Source organism: Galeopterus variegatus, unplaced genomic scaffold (assembly GCF_000696425.1).
Source record: "Galeopterus variegatus unplaced genomic scaffold, G_variegatus-3.0.2 Scaffold948, whole genome shotgun sequence".
Lineage (NCBI taxonomy): Eukaryota > Metazoa > Chordata > Mammalia > Dermoptera > Cynocephalidae > Galeopterus > Galeopterus variegatus.
In genome coordinates, this window is record NW_007727059.1 from 174384 (window position 1) to 199236 (window position 24853).

General features: G+C 41.8%; 1 protein-coding gene and 1 long non-coding RNA gene across 3 annotated transcripts in view; one reads left to right on the forward strand and one right to left on the reverse strand.

The window, feature by feature from the left end:
* Positions 1-2302: 2302 nt before the first annotated feature.
* The window catches only part of N6AMT2 (N-6 adenine-specific DNA methyltransferase 2 (putative)), a 37143-nt gene continuing 14592 nt past the window's right edge, over positions 2303-24853 (reverse strand). The window contains exons 3-7 of one of the 2 annotated variants that reach the window (XM_008573660.1): positions 19753-19810; positions 15996-16158; positions 8898-8980; positions 4385-4665; positions 2303-2773 (exon numbers count right to left, since the gene is read on the reverse strand). In XM_008573660.1, coding sequence (XP_008571882.1) covers positions 2631-2773; positions 4385-4665; positions 8898-8980; positions 15996-16139 — 651 coding nt within the window. In that variant the 5' untranslated portion in view covers positions 16140-16158; positions 19753-19810 and the 3' untranslated portion in view covers positions 2303-2630. The remainder of the gene's footprint in view (positions 2774-4384; positions 4666-8897; positions 8981-15995; positions 16159-19752; positions 19811-24853) is intronic. The other variant, XM_008573659.1, reaches the window with a different exon arrangement.
* On the forward strand, positions 8988-10903 carry LOC103591245. Its single transcript, XR_550558.1, has 2 exons — positions 8988-9440; positions 10278-10903. It is a non-coding gene; the product is annotated as an uncharacterized LOC103591245 (long non-coding RNA).

The following is a 24853-nucleotide window of genomic DNA, read 5'->3' on the forward strand; positions in this document are numbered from 1 at the left end:
GGGGGGTTGGTGTTGTGTTTTATCAAACAAACAAGGACATTTGCTGGCTAGAGAAATTATGCCAAAGCCCTTGCCCCTCCCACCCCCACCCCCACCCTGTCCCCAGTCCCACATGGCTTCTCACCTGGTGCAGGAGCTGCGGGGCTCCCTCCACCGTCCACTCCCGGGCTCTGCACATTTCAGGACTTCTCCTCCCAGGAAACTGCCAGACTGTGTGTTTGCTTCAAATAAATTCTATCTTGAGGATTCTGTGGCAACCCTTGGAATGGAGGTACTTGGCTGGTTAGTGAAGATTTTTTCAGCTAGGATGCTTGTTCTATAAAAATGGATTCATCTGGAAATAGCAATCCAAAAACATTCTGCAAATACCAACAGTTGCACATTCAGGGGCTGGTTACCCACACTTCTCCTTTTGTGGCATCTCTTTCAGCTGGGCAAAGGGAGTAAAATAGTAATTTTTAGTAACTGGCTCCAGCTCTGATTTGAGAAAGGAATGGACAGGGGAGGAGTACGGAGTTCCCGTCTGAAATGGGGTGATCTGCTCTGGTTGTCCGGGTGCCCCTCACCCCCAAACACAGCTGAATATTCACAGGAAACTGAAATTATTACCCTGTCATTCCCACTCATGGGATGACTACTTGGTCTCAGTGCAAATCGCTGAATCAGGAAGGACTCACAAAGATGTCTGCTAAATTATTCTTTCCAGCCTCTGAAGGCCTTTGGTGAAGGGTGAGAGGCGAGGCAGCCCCAAGAGAGCTTGTGAAGTTTGGGCCACGGCCATGGCCACGAGGAGCACAGACCCACCAGGGCATCCACTTCCTCAACCTTCTCCCCAGCGCCTCCAGGGAACACACCAGGCATAAGAAGTGTTTTTACAGGTAGAACTGCAGACCTTTTATGAAATCCAGAAGTGGATCATATATAAACACAGATTTGCTAAAATCAAAATCATGTGGGGGGATGGGGGAGGGGCAAAGCCATGAACACACGTTGGCTGTTTACTAAATAAAATGCCCACCTGGTCTCATGAGCCTCCTCCCTTAAGATCTGCCTCAAGTTTTCATGAGTCATGCCGTTTTCCTCCCTCCTCCACCCCCCATGAAGAAATAAGGTTTCTCTTCACCTAAATGCTACATTTACAGGACAACTAAAATGCTGTTATTTTCAGGCTGCTACTCTCCCACAACTCCGAAATCAAGCATTACATTTCTATACATAATTTGTTACTGGCCTAGGTAATTTTTAGCAAACCGATTCATAAGGAAATAATTAGGTAGGGGGTGTTTTTTAAAGAACAATCATTTATTGAACACTTAACGTGCCAGGTGCTGGTACACGGATAAAAATATGAATGACTCATAAACAGTGATTTTTAAAGAAAATTAAAGTGTCCAGAAGTATGACTGCAGTAGAAAAGAGCATGTCTCCCTGGTATCCTAAGCATGACTTCCTCCCAGAGAGAAAGTGTTAATTTTTTTGGAACGTTTTTATTTTTAAATGATTGTAGATTCCCACGAAATTGCAAAAATACTAGAGCGGTCTTATATACCCTTTACCCAATTTCCCCCGTGGTAACATCTTACATAACTATAGTACAATGTCACAACCAGGAAACTGACACCAGTACAACCCACAGACCCCATTCAGAGTTCACCAGTTTTACACGCACTCATTTTTGTGTGTTTAATCCTGTGTAATGCTGTACACCTGTAGATTCATGAACCCACCACCACAGAAGACACACAACATGCCAGTACCACAGAGACCTCCCCATGTGGCCGCATCCATCCCCCTCACCCCATCCCACACTGACCCCTGCCAACCACCATCCTCCATTCAAGAATGTCCTCATATGACTGGAAACATATAGGATGCGACCTTTGGGGGTGGTTGTTCTCACTCAGCAGGCTGCCCCTGAGATCCATCCAGTTTGTGTGCATCGATCGTCTGTTCCTGTGGGTTGCTACATAGTCTTCAGCGGTATGAATGTATGATGAGTATTTTTTGAACACTAAGCATCTAGCACACTCCAGGCTCCTTGGTTTTGGTTGTGGTCTTTGCTTTACAGGTGGCACTTTCATTTTCTCAGGCAGTTCAGAAGGAGGGTACTGAGACTGGGCCACATGCAGGGGGCATGTGGGCTACATTCCTGTCATCCCTCAGAACTAAGGAGGAGAAACCCAAGAGGTGCTCAGCCACTAGCTCCTTGGACTATGAATTTATTCTGTGGAGGCCAGTCATGTCTCCTAGGGGGGCCGGAGCAGATCAGGAGCCCCTCGGGGGGCCGAAGCAGATCGGGGGCCGAAGCAGATCGGGGGCCCCTCGCAAGTCCTGTCTATTTCAGGAGGCCTTGGGCAAGCTACTAAGCTGTTTGTTTGGTCTTCTGGTTTTTACATACATTAAATGAGGAGACTGGGTTACACAGGTTCTAAAATTTCTTCAACTCTAATTTCATGGATTCAGATCTGCAGGGGACGCCCTCATTAAGGAAAACAATAATGAGAGGTTATTTTGTCCGTTATTTTGAAAATTAGGCCAGGGACAGCCCCAGTTTGCAGAGGGAGGGGAGAAGGTTAAAACTTTTCAATCTACTAAGAAAATTAAAAGGAAATGCCACACAGGGTCCTTTACTATATTGTGATTCCACAGTCTAGCCCAGAATCATAATTCACGTAACAGCAAAATTCGTTGGCCAGGTGACGGGTGTGCTGGGGGGTAAACTTGCACCTCTTCACTCCAAGGAGCTTGGCTGCCTGTTCTTCCATGACGGCACCTGAAGAGATCAGATCAAGGGAATCCAAAGCATGAAGTACCAACCCAGAGCTCGGGGCCCATCGTGAGCAGTGGAGGGGATTCCAGACTAGGGTACGGGCGCAATTAGTTGACAAAACTACTCAACAAATACCGTCGTCCGGGGGATGTCCATCCTTTATATTCCCTTTCACCTTCTCTAACATTTCAAAAAATTGCCTGCTTTTTTCCACTTCTTTTTCACTTAATAAATAATTTTCCTACCTCTGCAAAGCTGCAACACTTAGAAATTTAGAAGTAATCTATATCCCACAAAGGAACATAAGGAAAGCAAAAGTAATTACTAAAAACTAGGGTTTCCTGACATTGAGTCAAGCATCTCTCTCTGGGTAATGCCTGCTCTGGATGGACGCCCCCGATCCACCTTTTGCCACCTCCTCCACACTCGCCCCTGCTGCCTCCACGTCCCTTTCACAGGAGGCCTCCTGCCTATGCCTCTGTCCCCACCAGGCTCTGCTGAAACCCGCTAATCCAAGAGACCTGGCCCACCCAAGGCGACCTGTACCAGCCCGCCTCTCTCTCTTTCATTACACTTATCAGAATTAGTACTTAATATCTTTGGTCTGTTTTGTTGTTTTTTTTTTAACCTATCTCCTAAAACTAAAATGTATACTCCATGAGGTCAGAGGTGTATTTAAGTAAATTGTATTTGTATGAACAAAGAGTGGCATTCTTAACCAAATGAGCAATTCCACAGCACCAAAGAGAAACAGACGCCCTGCAGCTCCAAGGTTCCAGCAGGGTGCTCAGGGCAGAAGCAGCTGAGGGGCTGGGTTTGGACCTGGAAATAGCACCCAAGGCCTGGACACCAGGGGTGCCTGGAAGTGACACCAGTAGGTAACGTTTTAGTTCTCATATTCTACAATATCAAATTTAACTATATCCACCAACTTCACCAGTGAGAAAGCTCTAATGGACCTAATCTAGTGCCTGTATCTGTATCCTTAGGCTCTACAGATTCCATATTTCTCTTTTATCAAGTGTAGAGGCTAGGGCCGGCCCGGTGGCGCACTGGATAGTGCGCCGCTTGGGAAGCGCGGCGGCGCTCCCGCCCGAGGGTTTGGATCCCACATACAGACCGGTTCCCGCTCACTGGCTGAGCGAGGCGCGGGAGCAACGCCAAGGGTTGTGATCCCGTTGCCGGTCCCCGGTCCGGTACGGGGGCAACACTGAGGGTTGCGATCCGTTGCCGGACACGGAAAAAGACAAAAAGACAAAAAAAAAAGTGTAGAGGCTGGATCAAATACTACTACTTCCAAGAATAAGGATGGAAGTAAAAATAGCAGCTAATAAAGCTAATATTGAGCTTTCACTATATGCTGGACCTGTGTTAAGCACTTTATGTGTACGGTGTCACTTAATTCTCAAGGACCCTTAAAGGCATGTGGTATTATCAGTCCTAGTTTACAGATAAGGAAACTGGGGCACAGAGAGGTTAAATAACCTCTTTAAGGTCACACAGTAAGCGGCAGATTTATGATTTGAATTCTAAGACCTCTTCCAACTCTTAAAACCTAAGTTTCTTGAGATCCACTGTCAATGGCTTTCGTGACACTTGAAACATGGCACCTACCTGTGCACAGCAGAATCTTGCCCTGAGTCAGGTACTTGATGGTTTCTGACATTTTTCTGAGACATTCCTCAGAAAGATAGGGAGGATCTGCTATTACGATGTCAAAACTGTGTGCAGCAATTTTTTCGGGTAAATCCAATGGATTATTGTAATCATAGAAGATAAACTCCTCTCCATACATGGCAAATCTTGTGTCATATTCAAAGATGTGTACAGAAAAATCTTCTCTGTGCAGCTCTCTGAGTTTCTGGTAAACACTGGGGGCACTCACACATGCTATTCTAGAATACAAAATGAACACACTCGTGAAAGATCTTTAACGGATAGCTTATGGTATTAAATTACAACTACTTCACTAAAAAATATAGGTCCTTATGTTCCGATTTTCTTAAAGAAAATAATAGTGCAAACTAATGTAACAGTAAATTTTGAGAAAAAATCTTTATACTGGCTCATTTTTAAGGAATGTGTTATTTAAAAATCCATAACTCATAATTTTGAGGTATGAAAGGATAAAAATGTAAAACATCAGGAACATATTATGACAAAAGTTAGATGTAGTTAGCCCAAGGCCTAAATTTACCTATTATTTTCATATTGGACCTTTAATATTTATTTCAAATACTTCTAGCCCCAACTAAATATTTTGAAGTCATTTGTAATATTCATGATCTTGAGAGAAACACCCTAAATAACTCATTTTCCAAAAAGATACATTAAGACGAGGTCTCACTGCAGACATGCTACTTTGAATTTCTGCTTCTTTTTTATGTAAGAAAATTATAAGAATCTATTTCATTTACAAGCAGTCCACAGTTTATGAATAAGTAGTGTTCTTAGAGTTAACTTTTAAAACCAGATTGGGTTGACTATAGTACTTCTGTTACAATGGAATGTTTTGTAGCCATTTTATAAAAGACTGAAGCAGCTCTCTGTATGTTGATAAGAAATGATCTCCAAGATCGGAAGAGTGTAAAATATGCTTTCATGCATGTAGGAAGACTTGCTTATAGATGTACAGGCGACCTCTGGAAGATGCGCAAGAGCCAGTGGCCACGGCTGCCTCGTGGGAGAGGCCTGGGGGACCCAAAGACAGTGGGGAAGAGAGACTGACCTTTCCTCTCAGTTCCCTTTGTAACTTTTGGATTTTTATTATGTGCATATATTGTCATTCAAGACCTTAATTTGAAAATTAAACTCAGCTTTAAAAATGTGAGATGCACCTCTTAACAGAGACACTGTTCCCTGTCCTAGTTAGGTATTATCCATGCCAGGCTAAAAAGGCTTCTCTGCCCAAATACATTTGCAGTGGAGATTAGAGCCTGGTGAGGTCACGTAATGCCTCTACAGGAAGTCTGTGTGTTCTGGCAGGGGAGGGGAGAAAGAGCCCAAGGACAGCGGGACTACATCTTCACTGCACAGAAGGACAGCAAGCAGCAACTGAGGGTTACATGCACACAGTGAAAATATATCTTCTGAGAATGAAGGTGAAATAAAGGTATTTCAGAAAAACAAAATCTGAGAGTTTGCCTCCAGCAGGCCTTCACTGAGGAATTCTACAGGAATCTCTTAGGCAGGACAGTGGACCAAGATGCAAGAAGGAGTGCGAGCAGAGGGGTGGGTGGGTCGGCGCGGCAGGTCGTGGGAAGGCCAGGCAGCGGTGGGATCGGAGGGCCGTGTGGAAACCCAGCCCCGCCGCTTCCTGCTGAGGGACCTGCAAGTGACGGAAACTCTCTGGCCTCAGTGTCTGTCTTTAAATGGAGTAAATACCTCACAGGGATGTGAGCACAGAATGAGATGTCCCTAGTAAAGCATGATAGGAGAGAGCATACAGTAAGCACCCAATAAATGCTACCTGTTATTATTCACCTTTAAAATTTTGACTTTACATTCATTTAGATTTTCTCCCTCATGAAAGCCCACTAAAAAAAACAAGAGTAAAATCTCGTTTTGTTTCGTTGCTTATGCATAAACCTCCAAGAGCAAGCGGAGTATGAGAGGAGACTAGAGACCACACCAACAAGCCGAAAGCAAGTGAGCGGGAGATGACGGCTCAGCAGATCCAAGAAGCCAAGCCTGCACTGGCAGCCAGGGAAGCTGAGGAGCCCCTGGGTCACACCACAGTATCCCCAGGGCTGCAGAACCAGGAAACTCAAGAAGTAGGGGTGAAGGTGGGGCTAAACGCAGGATCTGTCAGAGGGTCTACTTAAGAAATAATTCATTCCCAGAATTCGCTTCTATATCCCCAGCCTTGAGGTGTCTGCCCCTCCACAACTGTGGCAAAAAACTGGAGGAATGTTCTCTGGATTGGGGATGCTCAGAATGGGGATGCCAGGCCCCACTGATGATGAGGGACCATGTGGAAATTAGGAAGATTAAGTTAACCCCGCTGGATGTTGAGATTTCCAGCCTTTGTTCAATATGTTCCTCCAAGGGTGATGTCAACTAGATGCATAATTTCCAGGTAGGAATTAGGAGAATCTTCCCTGGACCTCCAACCAGCCCTCAAGAAAAGACCTGGACACATTAACACTGGGGATTCCCTAGGAGATGGCTCACCCACATCCTCCAACTTTAGGTACCAAAGTAGACAAGGTCACCCAGGTGTCAAAGACTCCAGCTGTTGAGTGTCCCACCCTTAAATATGAAAAGACTGCCAGGTGTCAACAGATATTCAAGGAAAGCATCTAATATTAGATAAACATCTAATATTAAATAAACAGAAAAAGCATTTTGGAATAAACAGGATATTCAGGGAGAAGAAAACTTTTTAAAAAACCCTATAACTAATATCCGCAGAAGGATAAACAAGATACAATAATAAAGGAATATTTAGAGACCAAAATAAGAGCTATAGAAAATTACAAGTAAAGTAGCAGATACGGTAAACTTAGTAGAAAGTTTAGAAGATAAAGTTAAGGAATTCTCCCAGAAAGTAGGATAAGAAGACAACAGATAGAAAAAGAAAATTAGATCAGGTACAACATTCAAATAACAGATTTCCGAAAAAGAGAAACAGAGAGAAAAAAAGAAAAAAAAACAGTGCGGAGGAAATCAAAGAAATAATTTAATATATTCCCCAATCTGAAGGACATGAGTTATGACGATGAAAGAGCTCCCAGTACAACAGATGAAGGCTCTGCACCAGGACACACTGAACACTGGGGATTAAGAGAAAACCCTAAACTTGCAGTTGGCAGGGATAGCACAAACAGGCTTCCTACAAGAAATCAGAATGGCACTGGACTTCTCAAAAGTACCTACGGAAGCTTGTAGACAATGGAGCAAGGTCTTTGAAACCTGGAATTAGATATCCAACAAAACTATCACATTCAAAAATGTTTCAGACACGAAAGGTTCTAAAGATTTCCCTCCCATGTACTCCACCAAGATAAGGTTGTAAACTAAGAATCGGGGTACAGGAAACAGGGAATCTAGAACAAATGAGAGGTAAAAGGACTCCAGCATGATGGCAAAGGGGGATACCAGGATAAGAGCTGTAACAAAACTAGAAAGCAACCAGTCCAGACTGGAACAGGTTGCAAAGCCCTTGGCGTAAGCTCTTCTAAGAAGCTGAAATATGTTTCAACTTATTGCTAAAAGAATCAGAGAATTTGGGGGTTAATTAGTGGTATGAACATAGAATGCATAAAAAATAAGAGAATTCTTTTCTTCAGGGAAAATGAAAAGTTGTGCAGGAAAGGAAAAGGGAAAAACCCAAATGTAAAGAACACTTAGGTAAAAAATAATTAATTAATTTGAAAGAGCACTTATGTAGTCATAACAATATAAACCCTGTTCTAACCAAAATTGGGCCATAGTTCTGTTGTGAGCGTGGACGGAAAGCATGTGTGTTACATAGCAGCCGCAGAGCAGGAAAGCACCCACTCGTCACTATCTACCGTGAGGAGTCAAAAAGTAATGTCTAAAGGTGACCAATCAAGAAGTGGCAATATAAACATGTTGTTTATTTATTTATGTTTGCCCTTCCTAAGCCCAGGATAAACATGTTATTTAGAAATCTGATTGTAAATATCAAAAGAATCAATTGAAAGGGAGCTGAAAGTAGGGGGCAGGTATGGGAGAAATCAGTAATGGATGTTTTTTGAATAAGCCTTTTTGTACCATTTGATTCTTTATATGCATGTAACGTTTTGATAAAAACAGAAAACAAATTAACAAAAAAGAAAACCTATATTCTTAAAACTTCAGAAAGGTCAAACATTAAGATTTTTTCTTTTAAAGCAAACTCTAAAAGTATAAAGGTAAGAAACAGGTTAGAAAATGGTAAGATAAAAAACAGTGATGAGACATCCTACAAAGAATAGATTTCTGCATCCCCGAAATCAGTGTTGACAAAGTTCTTAATCTGTCATGTGTTGCAAACCATGACCTACAATAGTTTGCAGGTTATAGTTCAGCCTTCTTACAAACCATCCCTCATCTAAGAGGAACATTCAAAATATTACCTTAGATTAGAAGACAAAAAAGAGAAAAAAAATTGGAATCTCACCTGCCACCTTTTCCTGCAGCTGCAATGGCTTCCTGTGCAAGTTGCAAAGCAGTTTCCTCACTGTACCAGAACTGGCTCAACTGCTGTAACAGAGGAATGGGTGGATGGCATTTCAGAATTGGCATAAACTTAGTTCTTTTAATTTATACCTACTATACCAATTAGCATACATTTAAATTTTTTTCTTTTTCTTTTGAAAATTAATTTTTCTTTGAAATTATTTTAAATTAATATAAGCCCCTAATGCATTAAAGGGATCTAGGCATTGAGTCTCAATGGCTGCTAACATCACAGGAGACAACCAGTCAATACTTCTAATGGAAGAACAAACCCCACCTTTGTATGAGTCTTGCCCAAAAAACTGAATCTGAACCTGATTAAGCTTCTAGATTCAACAACCAGTAAACAGAATTACAACACACACAGAGGATGGAAGAATGTGTTAAACGACACCACAGGGATGCACTACGAGACTATGTTCCTTTTCCATGGCCTCATCTTTACCTTGTGCAGGTTTCCTGGATTCCTTGTTTTTCCCTCAGGGTAAGTTGTTTTCATCTCCCTCCTCTGTTTCATGCTGATTGATGATTTTCTTTAAATTTCTAGTGATCCTTAATTATCTATTCATATTCTTAGATTAAGGATGAGACAATTTCGATGGGAAAGTAGCTTGGTGTCCACCCCCGTCACGGAGGCCCATTTCTCTGACAGGCCTCTCTGCCCTGAACAGCAGGGCGGAGCAGGCCAGTGCATGGGGCACGCACACTGGGGATTCTCTTTTTTAAAAATCTGCCCCCAGTGTGGAAACAACCCAAATGCCCATCAACTGATGAATAAATAGACAAAATATGGTCTATCCATACAATAAAATATTATTTGGCCCTAAAAAGGAATAAGGTACTGATAACATGTTACAACATGGATGAACCTTGGAAACATATGCTAAGTGAAAGAAATCAGACACAAAAGGCCACATATTATATGATGCCATTTATATGAAATCTCTAAAACATGCAAATCTATAGAGCCAGAAAGTAGATGAGTGGTTGCCCGGGGCTAGGAAACAGGGGAATTAGGAGGTGACAGCTGAAGGGTATAGGGTTTCTTTTTCAGGCAATGAAAATGTTCTAAAACTGACTATGTTGATAGTTGCACCTACCTGTGAATAGACTAAAAACCACTGAATACTTTAAAAGGGTGAACTGTATGGTGTGTGAATTACTTCCCCACAAAGCTGAAATCTGCTCAAATAAGGAGAGTTTTACTCTGAGTATGGATGACTTTAGCATACTTCCCTCCTGAATAGAGTTCTTTTTTCCTTTTTCTTTGTCTATGGTGGCACCTGGAGTTATATTCTATTCTGTTCTGTGTCTCTTTCAGGCTTTTCTACCCTAATTAGGGCATTCCCAAAGCAGATTCTCCGCTGTTTAGTGAGAAATCCTCTGGGATTCAGCCTGCAGGCGAGAACCTCAGATGCTGTTTGACTTCTGGATATGATTACAAGGGAAAGACACCAACTGGCCCAACTATGTTAACCCTTTAATTAACCCCACAGAAATCGGCCCTGCGCCACTTTTACCCTTCTGCTCACAGGCTCTGAGTTTGGAACCCAGAGTCTCTGTGGTTCTCCACTGGAAGAAAGGCTCTCGTCTTTGCCGCAGCTCTCACCCGGGCTGGCAGTTTTCTCTGTTCCCTCAAACATCTTTCTTTCTTCCAGAAATCTCTCAAAATTTCTGGTTAGTCCTTGGCATCCTTTCTTCCTTCATTGTTTTCTAGTATTGTAATAATTTTTTAGACATCTTTACAATTTATTCAATGGGAAGGAAAAGTGCTAAGTCATATGGCCAGTCCACCATCTTGAATCAGAAAGCCTAAGTAATATTTTTTTTTAAATCTCACTTAGTAGATACATACCAAACAAGTAGATGCACCTTCAGACTTACCTTGTAACCTACTTTTGAAAGACATCACAGCTGAGCTTTATTAAATAAAATTAAGAAACTTTACACTTGACCTTTTTTTTTGTTATTGCAGAATTTAATTATTCTCCTTTGACAGTGATTTAGGATTTTCCAGTTTTCAGTATTACAAACATGCTATAATGAATATCCTTTATATTCCTATTTGTGTACATATGCTTATGGAATTCCATATATGCACTTGAAGGGTATACGCATTTAATATTTTGGTAGATATTGCCCAAATTGCTCTCCAAAAAGGCTGGACCAATCTAAATTACTACCAAAAAAGTTTTACTGTTTTAATTTGCATTTCCTATTGGTGTAGTCGAGCATCTTTTGATGTGTTTAATGATTCTTTTTTTTTTTTTTTTTGTCTTTTTTTCTTTTTTCGTGACCGGCAACGGATCGCAACCCTCGGTGTTGCTCCCGCACCTCGCTCAGCCAGTGAGCGGCCAGTCTGTACGTGGGATCCGAACCCTCGGCGGGAGCGCCGCCGCACTTCCCAAGCGGCGCACTGTAGCAGTGCGCCACCGGGCCAGCCCTAATGATTCATTTTTATTTCTTCTTTTGTGAATTGTTGTTCCTAGCCTTCCCTATCTTTTTGTTGGGTTGTTTGTTTTCTCATTGATTTGTAAAAATTCTTTATATAGTCTATGAAAAAGAAAAATGCCAGATGTCATGCAAACCTAGCTTACAACTAGTACCAAGGCCCAGGTGTTTTCTACGTAGCAGAAACTATTTCAGGAAACACCAATATTAGAGTTATTCCTGACTGTGATGGAGCAAGCCAAAAATATGAGCTCTCCATGATCACGTCTGAGCACAGATAAAACCAGAACACTGTGCTAATCGCAAAAATGACCAAGTGTCCCCCTTTCCCAGCTAACATGAGGGCCTGCTGGTGCTTTACCAATGACAGCTTTTGTTCCATTCAATTCCTCCTGCCTCCTAGATGACAATTAAGACGCCCAGTCACAGAATTGCCTGGCTTTCTGACAGAACCTGCCCAACACCTAACATAAGCCCGATTCACAAGACCATTTCCTGTCACCCTCGCCTGCATTGTCCTGCGGGCTTCCCTCAGCGCACAGTCCGAGTCTCTCCTGTGGCAACAAGAGACCTGGCTCTGCCTGCAGTGTGTTTCCTGGAATGTTTGGTGGTGGGCACAGACACCTGGATGTTCCTCCTTTGCTCTCATGCATGAAACAGATACTTTCTCCTTGGCTTTCTCTGGTTTCTGAACCTTGTTTATGGTACCTTCTGGTATCAATAAGTTTCTAATTTTATACTGTCAGTTTCATCAGTCTTCTCGTTTATGACTCCTTAGCTTTGTGACTTGTTTTCCTACCTTAGATCATAAACTACCCTATATTTTCTTTTAATGCTATTATTATTTTTATGCTTAGCTCTTTAATCCATCTGGACTTTATTTTTGTGTATGGAGAATGAGGACTGAAGTTTTTTCCAAATCTAGGATACTCCAGGACTTAGTTCACACCTGTCACTTTCTCTGGGCGGCTTTCCTCAACAATCTGGGTGAGGAGTCCTTGCTTCTTGTTCCCATAGCACACACCACAACAAGCAGCGCTTCTAAGAATAGTTTGCTTGAGAGCAAGGGCAATGCTTTATCCATTGTTGTACTATACTTGACCTTTCAAAAGGTTATCGGGAAGGTGTTACTAACGTGTAGTGGCTCTAAATCACCCAAAACCAGACAGCCTTCAAAATGTCGACAATTAGAATAAGGTTTTATTCAAAATCACAAATGGTAGGAATGAAAATACAAGCAAATCTTTAAATCGGTATTTACTGAATATAATGAAAAACAGGATTGTTTCAAATATTTCCCATCTGGATGTCTGCATGGTATTTATTGAATATTTACTCCTAAGTCCATGTTTTAAGATGCTTCTAAAAACAATTGGATATATGTATCTCTGAATTCATGTCTATCTCTTTGTGTCTAAGTCTCTGTGACTCCATCTGTACGTCTCTGTGTCTGTGTCTACATGTCTGTCTGTCTGTGTCTATATCTGTCCATTCTTAGCTACAAGAAAAATGCCACGCTCTGACCTCTGTCTCTTGCTTAGGACAGCTGGAGGAGGGGCCCGGCGTGCGCAGCAAGTGGGGCCCCGGCCTCACTCCAACACCGTATGTCAGGGCACAATGATGTGTTTTGACTCTCCTCATGTCACTCCATAAAAATAAAATTTCCTACTCCTAATCAAAGCCAAAAGGGCTCCCAGGCTCACAGTGAAGAACGACCGACCGTCTGCTATCCCACGTCGCCCGGCCACTGAGCCCCACCCCTCAGAAGCAACATCTTCAACTCTTGGCTCTTCCTTTGACCATTTACCCTTGTATCTCTAAATAATAAGTGCTACCTCTTGATTAATCTACTTTATAGATTATGGATTTGTTATGATAGATGGGGACTTTGCTCTCCCACACACCCTTCCCCTTTCCTTCACCCTCCCCATGAGGGTAACCTGAGCTGTGGACAGTTCGACTGAGTCCTCAGTGCTCACTGCTGCGCTGAGTAATGAGTAACGAGCCGAGTAACAAGTAACGAGTAACAAGCCAAGGGTAACGAGTAACATACTGTGATTGTGTCTCTTCCCAGTGCCATGCTCTTTTGTTTTTCCTAGAGCTAATACATGCATGATTGTTTCATGTGCCCGGTGTCTTTTGTACTTATCCCCAATTCTCCCAACATCCTCTACGAGCTTTTCAATACAATTTCCTACATATCAGATCCTGCGTCACTATTATTTTTTTCCCCTGAAGCTCTCTGTCCTGGAACAGGCCATCCTCCTGAGATGACAGGGACCAAGTGCTCCACAGGCTGCACACAGCCGTTACACCAGGGCTCTGTGCCCCGCCATCCTGGTGATGCCCTCTCCCGCTCCACGCCTCGGATCTCCTGTCCCCTGGAGCTCACGTCTTCTTCTTTCTTAGTTTACTTCTCATTTGCTGGAGTAGATCGTCCTGCAGCTCCAAAGAAGTGCCTGGGAGGGAAATGTTGTGAGGCTGCCATGTCTAAAATGTTTTTATTTTATCCTCACACTTGACTGATGGCTTAGCTGAGTATAGAATTCAAGGCTGAACAAAATTCCCACTCCAATTACTGAAGGCATTGCTCCACTTTTTTCTAATTTCTAATAAAGCTGTTGAAAAGTGCCAGTGACTTGAAGTCCTGAGACGTTGCACATGAACTGCTTTTCCTCTAGAAGGTTCTAGGACCTTTGTCACTCATATCCAGAATTTTCACAATTGTCATAATTAAGTGTCCTAGTGAGTCTTCGGCTCTGGGAAATTTCTAATATTATTCTTTGAAGATTTCCTTCCCTCTTTGTTTTTTGTTCTGCTTTTCTGGAACTCCTATTAGCTGAATGTTGAGCCTCCTGAGTTTACCCCCCAGTTTTCTAATATTTTCTTTCCTATACTTCATAGGATTGTCATTTTTTTCTACTTCCTGGGAGATTTCCTCAATTTTATAAACACACCAAAGTGTCAAAATTAGAAAAGTAGTTAATTCTTTTTTTTTTTTTCCTTTTTGTCTTTTTTCGTGACCGGCAACGGATCGCAACCCTCAGTGTCGCGTCCGTACTGGACCAGGACCAGCAACGGGATCGCAACCCTTGGTGTTGCTCCTGCACCTCGCTCAGCCAGTGAGCGGCCGGTCTGTATGTGGGATCTGAACCCTCGGCGGGAGCGCCGCCGCACTTCCCAAGCAGCGCACTGTAGCAGTGCGCCACCGGGCCGGCCCACATAGTATTTTTTAAATCAAGCAGAAGGAAAAAAGAAGAGACAGACCACTTCAAAAACAACACAGTACTTTAATTTTCTGTAGATATTATCTACAGAATCGTCAAGCTAGAAGGTAAAAATACATAAAGAAGGCAAACAGTGAGAAAAACACTTCAGAATATGTAGCATAAATGGAGAGAAACTTTTTTTTTATCACACAGTTTCAAACAGAGGGTAATAGGAAATTTTTATATAACTCAGAAATCCAAACAGGACACAAAATGTAAAAGACTGTTTAAAAAAAAAGTTTTAAAAAGATAAGCATACAAAATCTTCCTTCCAGTTGCAAAGTGATGTATCAAGGGGTAGTCACTGACAAACTTCAAATCTTGCCTGGGCCGGCCTGGTGGCGCACTGCTATAGTGCGCCGCTTGGGAGCGCGGCGGTGCTCCCGCCAAGGGTTCGGATCCCACATACAGACCGGTTCCCGCTCACTGGCTGAGCGAGATGCAGGTGCAACACTGAGGGTTGTGATCCCGTTGCCAGTCCCGGTCCGGTACAGATGCGACACTGAGGGTTGCGATCCATTGCCAGACACGAAAAAAGACAAAAAGGAAAAAAAAAAAAAACTATGGTTTTCAATAGGTAGCTTTATGTTCACACTGCTCTTTCAAACTTGCCTGTTTCTTGACGATCTCCCTCAAAAAACTTAAATTTCTAGGTTCCAACTTATGTTAGGAGGTTCCCTCAACCTCAGCTCATTTTTTTGTTTGTTTTGAGCTATAAGAATACAATTATAATGTATATTCTACACCAGAAACTATAAATACCTTACAAATTTCCTCATCAGTTTTTTTTTTTTTCTTTTCCTTTTTGTCTTTTTTTTACTGACCGGTAACGGGATCGCAACCCTCGGTGTTGCGCCCGCACCGCACTCAACCAGTGAGCGGGAACTGGTCTCCACGTGGGATCCGAACCCTCAGCGGGAGCGTCGCCGCGCTCCCAAGCGGCGCACTCTCCAGTGCGCCACGGGGCCGGCCCTCCTCATCAGTTTTTCATTACACATTAAAGTTCAGTCATCCATTTACTGCAATGTTTTTTTCGCTGTCCACCAGGATTACTGGACTCCATAAAAACAATAGGGTGTATCTCTACCTAAGAACGAAGCACACGTCTGTGCTGGACATAAGGATGTATCGTCCCTCCATCTGACAGAACCAGGAGATTCTGCACTTACACTGTCCTACAATGTTCACAGACTGCTCTCTGATCAGCCCGTGTGACAGGTGATACAGATTTTGGTATGAGATGGGGCACAAACACAGATGAAGGCACAGGAGAGGCTCCATGCCAGTGCTTCCTGAGGGACGTGGGGGCATTTACTTACCCAGTTCTCTTCTATGATTCCAACGTGGTATTTATCGTCACCCTCTGGGTCAATTCGTTGCTTCTGCTCTGCATAAAATTCCTGGAGTGCTGCTAAGGTGTGCGTGGAAAGCTGGGGAGTCTCCCCACCTTCTGAGTCGCTCATGTCACAAATTGTCTATAACCTGCAGGTCAAAGAGTGAATGTGTTGTGTGGATTTTGTTTCCCTTTCCCATCACACAACAATTCTTTATCTCACAGCAAGGATCCAAACTGAAGTAAGGTTTGTACAGGAAATGTACATATTTAAAACTTCTGAGATCAAACACCTACAGAGGGCATCTACTGAAGTATACTTCAACAAATACAAGCTTTTCCTTTAAATGGGTTCAGTTTTTACAGATGATGTTTTCATATTTTTATGGTCCCTTACAGAAGGAAATGTTTACTGTAAATATCTAAAGACATTTTGCTTTCTTCTGGCACCCCAATAGCCACATGCAGACATTTCATAGTACATTCTCTGAATCAGAGATCTTTTTATGCTTGAATGTCCCTGTTCAGGTGAACTAAGGCTCATGGGCATTACTGGTGGATGTGAGGGATCAATAAAAAAGGGTATAGAAAGAGCTAGAAAAGTAAAAGGGGGGATGAGGAGAAAGGGAAGAGGGAGAGCAAAATGGAGCGAGAGAGAAAAGGAAGGTGTTTTGTGGAAACAGATGGCCAGGCATGATTACTTCTTGGGGTACCATTCAGAGTTTGCCAACTGTGAGGTTAAGGCACAGTCCTCCAGCCTGGCCACATCTGACCAGACTCCTAAAAACAGTCGCAGTTTCAGGGGTGTCCCCAAGCCACACGCATGTTCAATAATTTGCTAGAAAGACTCACAGAACTCAATGACAGCAATTATGCTCACACAGTTACATTTATTACAGGAAAAGGACACAAATTAGAAGCAGCTGTGGACTGAAATCACGGCTGTTGAGGCAGAAATAATTGTATAAAGGTTTACTGAAAGCCAAGCCTGAGCCAGATGCCAAAAAAAAAAAAAAAAAAAAAAACAAAAAGAAACAAAAAAGCCACGCTTGAGGATCAGTCTGGGAAAGGAAGGCAGAAGCCGGCGGAGGAGGACAGGGCTCCGCAGCCTGCTGCAAGCAGGGATGTTTCATAAGGAGCTTCAAAGGGAGCTTTCAAAACGGAGGGGAAGTTCCGAGTACAGGTGTCTTTTTCTCACCGAACACAAGACTCACAGTCACCGGTTACTGATCACGACATGGAAACAAAAAGCGTCTGCGTGCAGCCTAAAGCTTCATGCTTCAGCTATTCTTAACAGTATCTAAACGTCTTATTTGGAACCAGCAGGTTATACATTAATTAATAAATCAGCAGTTCTAACCACATACGTTGTATATCTTAAGAACAAGATGCCAACATGGAGTTCATGAAACTTATCCCAAGGCAGTGAGTTTTGGGAAACCTGCTTCATTTTGATTATTTCCTTCACCACAGCCAGAGGAAGAGACAGAGAGAGGAGTCTACGAGGGTTCCAAACTGGAAGCTTCCATCATCCACAGTGCACTCTACCCTCGTGACATCGAAGTGTGACAACACGCATGGAGTGTCGCCAACCTGGGAAGCTCGCTCACCCAAGCTTCAGGCTCCAGTTTTTACTGAAGTTTCATTGTGTAGGCATGTCTGATGGAATGACTGCCCACCTGGCTAAAGTGAGCCTTCTGTGTGTTACAGCATAAGCTACCAGATGTGGTCTGAGGGGCTCACCGTAACACAGACACTCCTGTCACTTGGAAAATTCCAAGTGTTCACCCAGGAGCCAGGACAAAGGCAAGACCTCTCTTTGGATGAGGTCAAATTCCTTACCACACAAGTACCAAATACATTTCTCAACTAAAAGTTATCTAAGAGCAAAAAACAGCATCTCATTTGCTTTTTTATTTTTATTTTATTTATTTATTTTTCCTTTTTGTCTTTTTTTGTGACCAGCAACGGATCGCAACCCTCAGTGTCAGGCCTGTACTGGAACAGGACCGGCAACGGGATCGCAACCCTCGGTGTTGCGCCCGCACCTCGCTCAGCCAGTGAGCAGCGGGTCTGTATGTGGGATCCGAACCCTTGGCGGGAGCGCCACCGCGCTTCCCAAGCGGCACACTATAGCAGTGCGCCACCGGGCCGGCCCCCCCATTTGCTTTTTTAAATATTATGTCTATGTTTTACGGTAAGTGATGTGTTGAAAATCAGTAAAGATTGTTCAAGAGCTTCCTCCTGCTGCTCCCTTCCCCCTGGAAGGCCAGCGTGGCTGCCTCTGATGGATGGCATAGGGCCTGTGTGTGTAGAGGCTGGGAAAGCAGGGAGCAGAATGCGGGAAGTCCCCCGAGCTTGCCAGGAGCGTTCAAAAGATGCCGAGCAGACCTTCAAAATAAGAAACATCGGCTAGATGCTGCCTTTTTCTCCTTTTCAAAATCAGAGCTAGCCTTTCCACCTAAGATCTTTTACACAACAAAAACTTTGTATGTACCAATTACAACCCAAAGTATTTTCACTCAGTACAAATAGCTTGTTGCTAATGTCCTTCCTTCCTTCCCTCATCAAAGACTTATCTGTGTAAAACGTTGCTAATAAACATCTGGTCACACCAGTTAATCTAGAAATACAAATAAACCCTCTATTAACAAGCAGTCTCCCATCTAGGAAGGGAAGGAATGAAACACAATATGATTAGATTTATACAAATTCAAAAACAGATAAAACTAAACTATGTCGGTTAAGAAATAGATGGATTTTGTTACCAAAAACCTCCCCAAACAGAAAACACCAGGCTGAGACAATCCACTGGTGAATTCTATCAAACATTTAAAGAAGAAATGATAGTAATTTTATGTAAATACTTCCAGAAAGCAGAGGAGAAAGGAATACTTTCCAACTTGTTTTATGAAACCAGCATAAACCTGACATGAAAACTTGTCAACCATTTAAGAAAATAAAATTACAGACATGAACAAAAAGTCTTTATAATACATTAGCAAACTGAATACAACAATACATAAACAATATAATACATCTTGACCAATTATAGTTTATCTTAGGAAAAGAAGCATGATTTAACAGATAATAATATAGGGGTCAGGAAACTATGGCCCACAGGACAAGTCGGCCTGCAGCTTGCCTTTGTAAACAAAGTTGTATTGGAAAACAGCCATAATCTTTTGTATTGTCCATGGCTGCTTTTCTGGTAAGCTAATAATATTTACTATCTGACCCTTTACAGAAATAGTTTGCTGTCCCCGGGTTTAAAAGAATAAAAGAGAAAAGCCATATGATCATTGTTGGGAAAATATAGGAAAATGGTCAGGGCCCCTCAGATGTTCAGAATCTTGCCAAGCACTTGATGTAAATATCCACGTGCGCCCAGGTGTTCCTTGGTTATTATCTAATGTAATTGCGTATCAGCATCCAGGTGTCCTGGGTTATGGACTTAAGTATAAAGGACTAATGGCTCTGATACATGCCGCCACCCCCACTTCTCAGGCTGCTCCCGGAGGCCACTAGAGCGGCTGCTCCTAGCTCCAAATAAAGCCTATTAATTTTTTACTCACAGCTCCCAGGATCTTTTCCTATTACCTAGCTCGTGGGCCTGCGTGTGAAGGGTTTGTGACTTAGCCTGTACAACGGACTTGAGGGGTCTGTTAGCCCTAGCCCTAGCAATACAGTCATTTGCATGGGTATCGCAAAAGCATTTGACAAAAAAGTCAACATCCACTTACATTAAAAACCGAGCAAAGCAGGAATAGAAAGGAACTTCTTCAATCCAAAAAAGTACATCTACAAAAAACATAAAACTAATATTACACTTAATTTAACATTGTCCTGTGTTTCCAGACAATGGTTTTAAAAAACAAAAAAACCAGCATAAATATTGGAATAAAGAAATGTCCCTATTCATAGGAATGATTATTCAAGAAAACTGTAAGGAAAAACTATCCTCATCCAAGTGATCAAGGTCAATGTCAGTGGTGAAAAGTACTGTTGACAATTACATGTTAATTATGCCCTTATATGTTGTGAGGACAATGGCACCTCACCTCCATGGTCTTCCACCCAAAAAACCCATAACCATGGTCTCATCGGGAGAAAAACATAAGACAAATCCGAATTGAGAGATATTCTAAAAAATATCAGTCCAGTACTCGTCCAAACTGTCAGGTCATCAAAAACAAGGACAGTCTGAAAAACTGTCATAGCCAAGAGGAACCTATCAGGACAAGACAACTAAATATAACATGGCATCCTGGATGGGATCTTGTAACAGAAAAGGGATATTAGGTAAAAACTAAGGAGATGGGAATAAAATATGGACTTTGGTTAATAATAATGTATGAACATTGCTTAACTGTGGCAAATGTACCCCACTAACATAAGATGTTATAACAGGAAAACTGGATGTGGCGTTTCTAGGAACTCTCTGTGCTATCTTTGCAATTCTTCTGTTATTCTAAAACTATTCTAAAATTAACTTTTAAAAAATTCCTAAGGAAGCATCACCAACCTCAACAAGAACAAAAACTACTAAAACTAATATGTGAGTTTATTGAAGTTTCAGAGTATAAGGTTGTGATATTGTGAAAATGTATATTTTGTCTTTGTCTACACAACTCCTAACATCCTTAGACCCTCCAAAGTGATAAGTCATTCCATATACTAATGATGGCTGGCAGCCCTTAGGTAGCTTCAGGAAGGGGGCTGGTCACCAGAAAGACCAAGGCAATTCCAACCCCCAACCTCCCACGAGGGGCAAGGGGCTGAAGGTTGAGTTGATCACCACAGGCCAATGGTTTAATCAATCATGACTATATAATAAAGCTTCCATAAAAATCCAAGAGCTTCTGGGTAGCAAACACGTGGGGGTTTTCACTTCTATATGCCGGGAGGGTGGCACACCCCAACTCCACAGAGACACAAGCTCCTGAACTTGGGATCCTGCCAGACCTCTCCCTCTTTATCTTTTCATCTGGCTGTTTATTTGTATCCTTTAAAATATCCTTTATAATAAGGGTAATTAGAGGCGGGAGGGGGAGGGAGAGGGGAATGGGTAGAAATTGGACAAAGGTCATTAAGAATAATTATGATTTGTAACTACATATATGCTAGTAATATTGATTTGATCAACATATCTTAATGTTGAACCCCAAAAATATGTATAATCAATTTTGATTCAATAAAAAATTTTTTAAAAAATCCTTTATAATAAACACGTAAATGTGTTTCCCTGAATTCTGTGACCTGCTCAGCAAGTCAATCAAACCCAAGGAGGGGTTACAGGAACCTCAATTTATAGCCAGTCGGTCAGAAACCCAGGTAAAATAACGTGTAGCTTATGACTGGGATCAGAAGTGGGGCGGGGGGACAGTCTTGGGGACTGAGCCCTTAACCTGTGGGATCAGTCACTATCTCCAGATGGACTGTGTCAGAATTCAATTGGAGGACCCCCAGCTGGTATCTGCTGGGGAACTGGTTACTTGCTTGTTGGTGGGGAGAAATCTCCATACATTTGGTCACAAAAGTCCGTCTGTGTTGATAGTTGTTGCTAAGACTATAGGGAAAAGCACTTTGCTTGTGTGTGTGTGTGTTTTCCCACAAAGGTCAATATAGGAAAATTAATTGCACATCTGTATTTTAGCAGCAAATAAATGGAAATGAAATTTAAAGTAATTCCACATAGGGCTGACTCCGTGGCTCACTTGGGAGAGTGCGGTGCTGGGAGCGCAGCAGCGCTCCCGCCGCGGGTTCAGATACTATATAGGGATGGCCGGTGCGCTCACAGGCTGAGCGCGTTGTGGGTGACACCAAGCCAAGGGTTGCGATCCCCTTACTGGTCACAAAAAAAAACAAAAAAAAAAAAAAAAAGTAATTCCACATAAAACCGTGTAAAAATATTTTGGAATATTTAACAAAGATTTAGCATAATCTCTATACTGAAAACTACAAAGCACTGCTAAAAGGAAATTAAAGAAAATCTAAATAAAAAGAAAGATACACCATGTTCATGAACTGGAAGAACCAGTATTATTAAGGTGTCAATTCCCTCCAAATTGATGAATAGATTCTGCATAATCCCAAGCAGGCTTTGATAGTTAGTTAATAGAAATTGACATGCTGGTTCTAAAATTTATTTAACCATTCATCCATTGAAGGACTGTTACCAATTTTTAGCTATTATGAATGAAGCTACTATGAACATCTGTGTACAGGTTTTTTTTTTTCTGAATTAAAGTTTTATTTATATAAACATCCAACAAATCATGGCTTCTAAGCCATTTACCAGTATTTTAGCTAGCTTGTAATATCTTCAGTATAGGAAACAGATGGTCAAAATAAGAGTAGACAGATAAAACAAGTAAATCAAATTAACGGAAATACTTCATGCTGATGAGAATTGGTATACTCTCTAATTTAGGTAACAACTTAAATTGGCATAACTTTTGGAAAGAAATAATTTGGACATATATTATTTCTACATAAATATTTCTACTTTCTGTCCCAATTCTTATTCCTAAACTTTCTATTTTGAAATAATTATAGGTTCACAGAGTTGCCAAAACAATACACAAAGGTCCCACGTATCCTTGTCCTATTTTCCCCTAATAGTAACCACTTAGGTAACTATAGCACAATGTCAAAACCAGGAAATTGACACTGGACAATCCACAGAGCTCATTCAGAGTTCACTAGTTTTACACGCACTCATTTGTGTGTGTGTAGTTCTGTGTGATGCTATCCCATGTGCAGATTCGGGAAACCACTGCTACAGAGAAGATACAGAACATTCCAGCACCCCGGAGTTTCCTTGTACTACCCCTTAGTGTTGTGCCTGTCCTCCCCACCTCACCCTCCATTCCTATCTCCTGGAAAGCACTAATCTGTTCCATTTCAATAATTTTGTCACTTTCAGAATTTTATATAAATGGAATCACACATTATGTAATCAAAGATTAGCCTCTTTCACTCAGCATAGTTCAAAATTCATCCCAGTTACTGTATCAACAGTCCATTCCTTTTTATTGCTGAGTAATCCATGATATGGCTGCACATTCACCCACTAACCACATGTGGATTGTTTCCAATTTTAGCTATTAAAAATAGCGCTGCTGTGAACAAACATTTGTGTATAGGTTTTTGTGTGGACTTAAATTTCCATTTCTCTGGGATAAATGCTTAGGAGTAATGATGCTGGATTTTATGATAAGAGTATTTTTTTTTTTTTTTTTGTCTTTTTTTGTGTCCGGCAACGGATCGCAACCCTCAGTGTCGCGCCCGTACCGGACCGGGACCGGCAACGGGATCGCAACCCCCGGTGCTGCACCCGCACCTCGCTCAGCCAGTGAGCGGAAACCGGTCTGTATGTGGGATCCAAACCCTCGGCGCTCCCAAGCGGCACACTGTAGCAGTGCGCCACCGGGCCGGCCCCTGATAAGAGTATGTTTATTTTGAGAACATCAAAATAATTTATTTCGGGCCGGCCCGGTGGCGCAGTGCTACAGTGAGCCGCTTGAGAAGCGCGGCAGCACTCCCGCCGAGGGTTCGGATCCCACATACAGACCGGTTTCCGCTCACTGGCTGAGCGAGGTGCGGGTGCAGCACCGGGGGTTGCGATCCCGTTGCCGGTCCCGGTCCGGTACGGGCGCGACACTGAGGGTTGCGATCCGTTGCCGGTCACGAAAAAAAAAAAAGACAAAAAGGAAAATAATTTATTTCATAATGATGACATAAAAGACGATCTCTTCAAATTAAGAACTGAATTCCTGTAATATGAGCTTCACTATGGCCAGTGAGGTGAGGATTCCCTTTGCAATCATGTAGATTGTTTTAGAATGTCTATTTAAGTAAAATGTGCAAATTTAAAAACACCTTTACTAAGATATAATTCATATACCATACAGTTATCCATTTAAAGTGTATGATTCAATGACTTTTAGTATATTCAGAGTTGTGCAACCATCGCTACGATCAAATTTTAGAACATTTTCATCTCACCTGAAAGAAACCCTGAACTCACAGGTAGTTAATTCCTGTTTCCCCACCCACACTGAGCTCCAGGCTACCACTGATCTACTTTCTGTCTCTGTACATTTGTTTATTCTGCACATAACATCCTATACACAAATGGAATTGTACAATATGTGGTCTTTTGTGAATGGTTCTATGTTTAGTTTTCTAAGACACTGCAACTGCCAAGCCTTTTTCTTGAATACCTACAGTTCTACATTCCTACCAGCAACATATCAGAGATCAAGTTTCTTTGGTATTCGTTATTTTAATTGTTTCAATAGGTGTGTAATTTTATCTCATGATAGTTTTAATTTGCATTTCCTGAGTACTTAATGATGTTGAATATGTTTTCATATGTGATTTGCCATCCATTTTTACTCTTTGAGTTTTGAGATGTTCTTATGCAGTTTTATACATATTCTAGCTATGAGTACCTTTGTCAGTTAGCTTTCAAATATTTTCTCCCAATCTTGTCTTTTCAGCCTCTTCACAGGTTCTTTTGCAGAGCAAAAGTTTTTAATTTTAGTGAAGTTCAACATATCAATGTTTCCTTTCATGGATCTCGCTTTTTGGTACCGTTTAAGGAGTCACCAAGCCCTAGTCCCAAAGAACTTCTATGTAAAATTTCTTCTAGATGTTTTAGAGTTTTACATTTTACATTTAAATCTATGATGCATTTTGAATTAGTTAATTTTTACATAGGTGTAAATTTTAGGTCAGGTTCTTTTTTTCTTTTTTTTCTTGTCTATAGATGTTTGATTGCCCCAGTGTCATTTGTTGAGAAGGCCATTTTTTTTTTTTTTTTTTTTTTTTTTTTTT